Genomic DNA, 6,000 nt, shown 5'->3' with positions numbered 1-6,000 from the left:
ATAGGAGGACAGCACCCCCCCCCCACCTTCCTGTGGTGCATTCATTTTTTTTCAAGTTCAAAAAGCTTTTTTCTGTACCTCTTCATAGATTGTAGCAAGTCAGGTACCCGAGTATGTTTATATATCTACTAAAATGCTCACAGAAGAATGGCAGTTGTAAGCAGGTGAATACAAACCTATAAGCAGGTATATAAATAGTTAACTATAAAGAGGTAAGGGGTATTTTGTAATGTGTGATATTCATCTGATTTTATTCTGTGTATTACTGAGAAGGATCTTGCTTCTTAAAGGAAATTAGAACACTTTCAAAGCTGGGATTTGAATGTTGCCTTATTCCTGAGATGTGACCTCCCTGGACTATAATAGGTGGCTGGGAGGATGACATGAGATCATCTGATTGAAGCACTTTCTAGAGCATCCGCCTTTTTTTGTCATAGGACCTCTGCAATTCAGGACAGTGGGTGCTACCAGCTTGACTAGGCCACATGGACAGGACAGCAGGGCATGAAGGCGCTGAGGAAACGGCATGAATGGTGAATATGGGCAAGACAACATAGTCCACACAACTGCAGGTGTGAAAGTCAACTCTGTCTTTATTCTTTTACCATTTTATTTGCGATAGATAGCAGCACTGCCTGGGGAGCTCCAGGGGAGAAGAGGACATTTGTTGATTGGAAATCTTAACCTTTGAACATTAGTGACATCTAGTGCCTACTTTGAGCACATTTCACGTTAGAGTTTTCAATGGCACGTCAAGGAACAAGAGAATGATGGGCTCGGGAAAGGCTCTTTACAAGAGGTTAGCACAGGGGCAAAACATTTTATATATGTGCCTTGGAATGACACTTATTTGAAATCTGACTGAAGAATGCAGCAAACATTCCAAGTAGTATATAGCTGTTCCTATCTGTCTAGTAGCTCTGCCTTTGGCTAATGTGACACCATATTTTCCTGACAGTTGAACCAATACCAAGTATATTCATGAATCAGCCACAAAATAGGGCTTCTAGGTTACCAAATGCCCACCCTTCCTAACAGATTGCCTCTCTACCACCCCGACTCCTACAGAAATGAAGTAAGATATCTGAGTTGACCACTTCGGACCCAGCCAGGTACACAGCAAGAGCGTTGGTTGGTGATAGTGCACAGCTCACTTGTCTGTCATGTAGATGCTCAGGCTTGATCTGCACTGACAAAGTCTACAATTGAAATCTAGACATTTCAAGTGATTTGATTCCTCTGAGGAAATGATACTTTAGAAAAAATATATATACACACATTTCATTATTTTTTTAAACCACAATTGAAAAAAACTGCTACTGGGTAAAATTAAATCTGAGAAGAAACCCTTTGAGTTTTTATTAGTACCATTTTCTTTGGCTCCATGTATTATATTGGTAAAATGACAACAAAAAAAAGGAAAAATGTTTTGAAAGGTAATCTTTTGTACAAAAATACAAAGTTGTAAAAGCTCTTTAAGTATATTTCATATTATTACTAAGAGCTAGCCTATATATCTGTATGTCTGCATAATTTTCCTACACTTGGGATTTTAGAAAGACTGTTTACACAGTATATGGATTTTCCTTACAGCTCAACAACCAACAATAGTCTGATTTGCGCTTTCCACACTCTGGAAGATGTGACTTGCATAGCTGCACCTTTACTGGCTGAGAGCATCCTATGCCAGTCAGTCCGTTTGCATCCCCAAAATCAACACATCACACTGAAGGTCGTTTTTAGTTTTCAAGTTCTTGAATGATGGTGGGTGGTAAAGAATATCTGTCAATTATTCTCAGTAATCTGTCTTCAGTGCTTACCCCCCCCAAGTCGATGAGAAGGTGATACAATCAGAAAGAAGTAGCCTTTGAAAACTGTCTGAAAATTTGTCCATGTTATCACAACAGTCCATTATAAGGCAGATGATAGCACTGAGAGAAAGATAAAAGGATGGGCATTAGTATTTCTTAAATAATGTATTATTCAAAAAAAGAGCATGTCTTTTTATAGAAAAGACTCTAAAATCATTCAATTTTTTTCAAAGAGATCCAGACAAATTCACATTTAGATTAAGTGGAAAGGTAAGTTCCATTTCAAAGGAAGCTAGTTCCAACTTAAATCCCAAATGGTCATCCAGGACAGTGACAAACCTCAGTCACCTGTGCCCCTCTATAACCTCGCTTTTAGATACAATGTTTGTTGAATGGGTAGATGGATTATTTGTACCTCAGTTACTACCAAAAAAACAAATTGGCAAAATAGGAGATTTTTGTTGCTGCCAACTTTGAAAATGAAAGCTCTGAGATAAAATTCACCTACTTAAGCTTTTTTTTCTTAGCATATTTTCAAAGTATTTCAATTACCATCTAATCTAATTTTAGAACATTTTCATATCTCCAAAAAGAAATTCCATGCCTGTTAGCATTCATTCCCTATTTCTGCCTCCCCCCAATGTAAACTTTTAAATACTTGTGGAATTGAGTGCTTGGTTACTTGCATTGTCTGTCTCTGGAATGCTATGAAAAAGACCTAATATTGGGGAACAATTAACTGACATTGTAACAACCTATGCCTATTAGTTTATAACATTTAATTAGTAGCCCTAATACATTAATAAATGTGTCTAGTGTATTTAAGGACTCCCAATACTGTGAAGAGGACACTCTAACCTCAGGGGAATAATAAATCATCTGCCCAATTAATAAGAGAAAGAACCAGGACTGGAACCAATTGCAGAGTCCATGTTCAGAGCCTTAGCTCCTCCACCTCTGGGCCATATACTCTGTAGCTCCCTCTTCAAAACCTGCTGCTTACCTGTCTCCCTTTCTTTTTCACAAATGAAGTTATTGATGTCTTCACATTGAAAATCGTTCCATTGCCCAGCATAGATCAGGCCAGCACAATCTTCTCCTGGCCCATGGCCATGGCCCCAGTTATCTGGCTGTCCAGCTTTCCAATTTCTTTTAACAAAACAGAAATTGAGTGTTATTTGTGAAGCCCAACAGACGTTTTCTTTACCCATGAGTAGCAGAGAGATGTAGAAAAACAAAAGTGTAGCTTGTCACTTGTCCTGGAATGAAAATGCATTGTTTAATAGTCTATGCATGTTCTTACTCAAAATAAGAAGCAGCTGTTTTACAGAGCAGTGTGTCATGCAGCCTCTCCCTGCAGGCTTGTTCTCCTTTGCACAATAAAATCAGTTCATTGAACTTTTTTTTGTTTTTACAATGAGGGAATAAATCCTTTCACAGTTAGATGAATGCTGACTGCTAGACGTATGTAGTTGTATAGTTGAATACATGGTACATACACACTCTTGTGAGAACCCAGAGATTTCTTTGTACATTTTGATATTTTGCCTCTAGTAAGTCAAATTGGGAACGTGAGTCCTTTGATATATATTTACAACAACCTATAAGGACAAATAACTTGGCAAAATTGCAAAGGATCAACTGCTTTATAAAGTAGTGGTAATTAATCTTTTTAAAAATGACTCATACATTTCATTGGCTTTTTGGGAGAGAAATTCTTAAAAACAAGTTTTCTGTAGGATGAGTTCACTTGGGCTTCTTATTAGTTGGAGACTGCTCAAAGCACCACTTTGCCAGGGTTTGCTGTTCTTGATTCAGTTTCCATGCAATAAATTAGATGTATTTCCAAGACTCAAAACTTGAAAGCTAACTTTTCTTGAAGAAGCAGGTCTTTGCACAAAATCTTGTGGTTACTGCCTAAGAGGATAAGCTTGCCTCCTTTGGAGGGTCCAAAAAAAAAAAATCTGCAGCAGGAGACACTTCTCCTAAATGACTCATTACCTCAGCAACGATAGGGTGTCCTGGGGTCACCCAAGGATAGAGACCATATTGCCCCTCCTTGGGTGACAATAGATACCAAAACCAGAGGACAGTGGGAGTTGATGTTCACAGTTAAAGATGGAATTAATTGACTTCTCCATATTATTTTGGGATTTTTTAAGTGACCTCAAATCTAGAGGTGAAAAGATAATTTAGATGAAACTGAGAAGAGTGAAAATGGGGGTGGTACTTAAGAGTCAGAAATACTTTATCTGATAGGTGATGCTTAGATACCTGCCTGAGTAGGATTTAATAAGCAAGGAATGAATTAAAACCCTCACACTGCCATAGTGATGCCAGAGAGAGACGAAGTTGGAATACAAAGTAATTTATCTCCAGGTATGCTTTTTTTCTGTATTTCTTTCCACCTTGCAGGAACCTTCATGGAAATGTTGATAACTGAGTAGTGTGACTGTGCTTATTCTGCTGGTCAGGTAGGGTTCAAGTCTAATTTTATTTATAGGATTTGAGAGCTGTGATTTCTGAGTGTACAGTAAGGGAACACTTGATAACTTCTGTTAATTAAGAATCTATAAATATGAATTCTCATAGGAGGTCTGACTATTTACCCCCTCTGCTGCTTTGTCATTTTAAGGAGTACAGATAAAAGGGATCTACAGACGAGACAAAAAGATTATCTCCTTATCACTGTTCTCTTTTCACTTTTTCCAGATGATTGGGATCTTCACATCCAGTGTTCAAGGTTTTCTTCTGGGATAGAATGCAGTTGTGTGGTCGGAGTAGAGTGACTGAGGTGAGGCCAGTGTGGAGGGGTGGTCAAGTGACCTCAGTCAGGCTGCAATTTTTCTTAAAGATTGAGCACCGAAGTCTCCAAGCAACTCTTTGGAAAAGCTGAAATCACAGGGAGTGATTTGTGGTAAATTCCTATTGTAGTAAAGCAGAACAGAATGCATCAGATAAGCAGAATATATATCTGTTGGAGAAGAATTTCAGCACCTTAACCTCATTCACCAGTACATTCTGGAAAGAATGGCTGAAGCTTGAGCCCAAAATCCCTGACTCCTGTATTAAAATAGGCAGCCACGGAAGGGGCTGGGTAGCAACATGTGGACTGGGATAGCTCAGTACTCCGGGGACCTAGTCCGAGGACTCACTGTTCCAGAGAGCTAGAAACACACAAGCTTACCAGCTCATGGGAGTGAACCTCCATGGGATTTGTGGTGTATCATAATGGAGACTGAAAACAAAGTCTCAATCTTGGGAATAGTCCCCTCCAACCTCACAACTTAGTACTTTCTCATGGACCGCAAGATTGGCTGAGGTTACATGGCCAAGAAACTTCTGCTGGTAAAAGCTGGGCCTCAAAACAGGAAAATCTTAGTAGTGACAGTTGTTTCTTTGCTATATAATTTTCTCCCTCTGCAAGGGTTTGTATAGTAGGTGATTACTCTCTAGTGACCTAGCCAGTGCAGCTCTAATAGAAACAAAAAGCATGGGAACAGAGGGTTGTAACTACACTCATTGTTGCTGAATTTCCCTTATGGCCCCCACAGCCTATGGGTGTATAGTCTGTCTAAAGATGTATTACGTGACTATATGTGGAGCAGTCCGTATGGACAGAATGGCAACCATTTTTATCTTTGCCTTGTAGGGATTAAAATTGTTACATAAAGGCCAGGTAGTACTCCTCTGCAACTGCTGACTAGTAGGAGAAGAATTATATAGTAGTCATAATAATGCCAGTAGTGCTAGTGACTTTTTTTGAGCTTATTCCATAGGCCAGGCACATACTAAATGTTCACATACATTATCACTTTAATTTTCGTAATACTGATGGAGCCAGCTCTTCTGTAGTATTCAGGCCTAGAGGAGGCCATGGCTATTCACCTGGCTGAGTGAACTGCAAGCTCACAGCTAAGGCCTGGAACCCAGACCTCCCTGCACTGGCTTTTTCTAGTTTGTGCAATGTTTATTATTACATGTCAAGTTAAATTAGACTGCAGTTATTGACATCTCATAATATGTCTACCTAATTTATTCTTTGATTCCGAGGAGTTTTACATGTACATATTCCTTTGGGTAGCAAATTGGACAAGCACAGTTTGCGTTGAGGTGGCTGGAGCCCATGGTCCTAGCAAGGAGTCCAGCGCTGTAGTCTTTCTTGGATCCCAGATTTCAGCGTTGGCAT

At 39.3% G+C, this 6,000-nt stretch overlaps 1 protein-coding gene across 1 annotated transcript in view; it reads right to left on the bottom strand.

The window, feature by feature from the left end:
- Positions 1 to 574: 574 nt before the first annotated feature.
- Positions 575 to 6,000, bottom strand: part of COLEC12 (collectin sub-family member 12) — a 165,958-nt gene continuing 160,532 nt past the window's right edge. The window contains exons 9-10 of the mRNA XM_004683772.2: positions 2,815 to 2,960; positions 575 to 1,931 (exon numbers count right to left, since the gene is read on the bottom strand). Of these exons, the coding sequence (XP_004683829.2) occupies positions 1,912 to 1,931; positions 2,815 to 2,960 (166 nt within the window). The 3' untranslated portion in view covers positions 575 to 1,911. The remainder of the gene's footprint in view (positions 1,932 to 2,814; positions 2,961 to 6,000) is intronic.

The sequence above is a fragment of the Condylura cristata genome, unplaced genomic scaffold, assembly GCF_000260355.1.
Source record: "Condylura cristata isolate star-nosed mole 26May11 unplaced genomic scaffold, ConCri1.0 scaffold00016, whole genome shotgun sequence".
Taxonomy (NCBI): Eukaryota; Metazoa; Chordata; class Mammalia; order Eulipotyphla; family Talpidae; genus Condylura; species Condylura cristata.
Note: the sequence above shows the minus strand (reverse complement) of the source record. Positions and strands in the feature narration are given on the sequence as shown.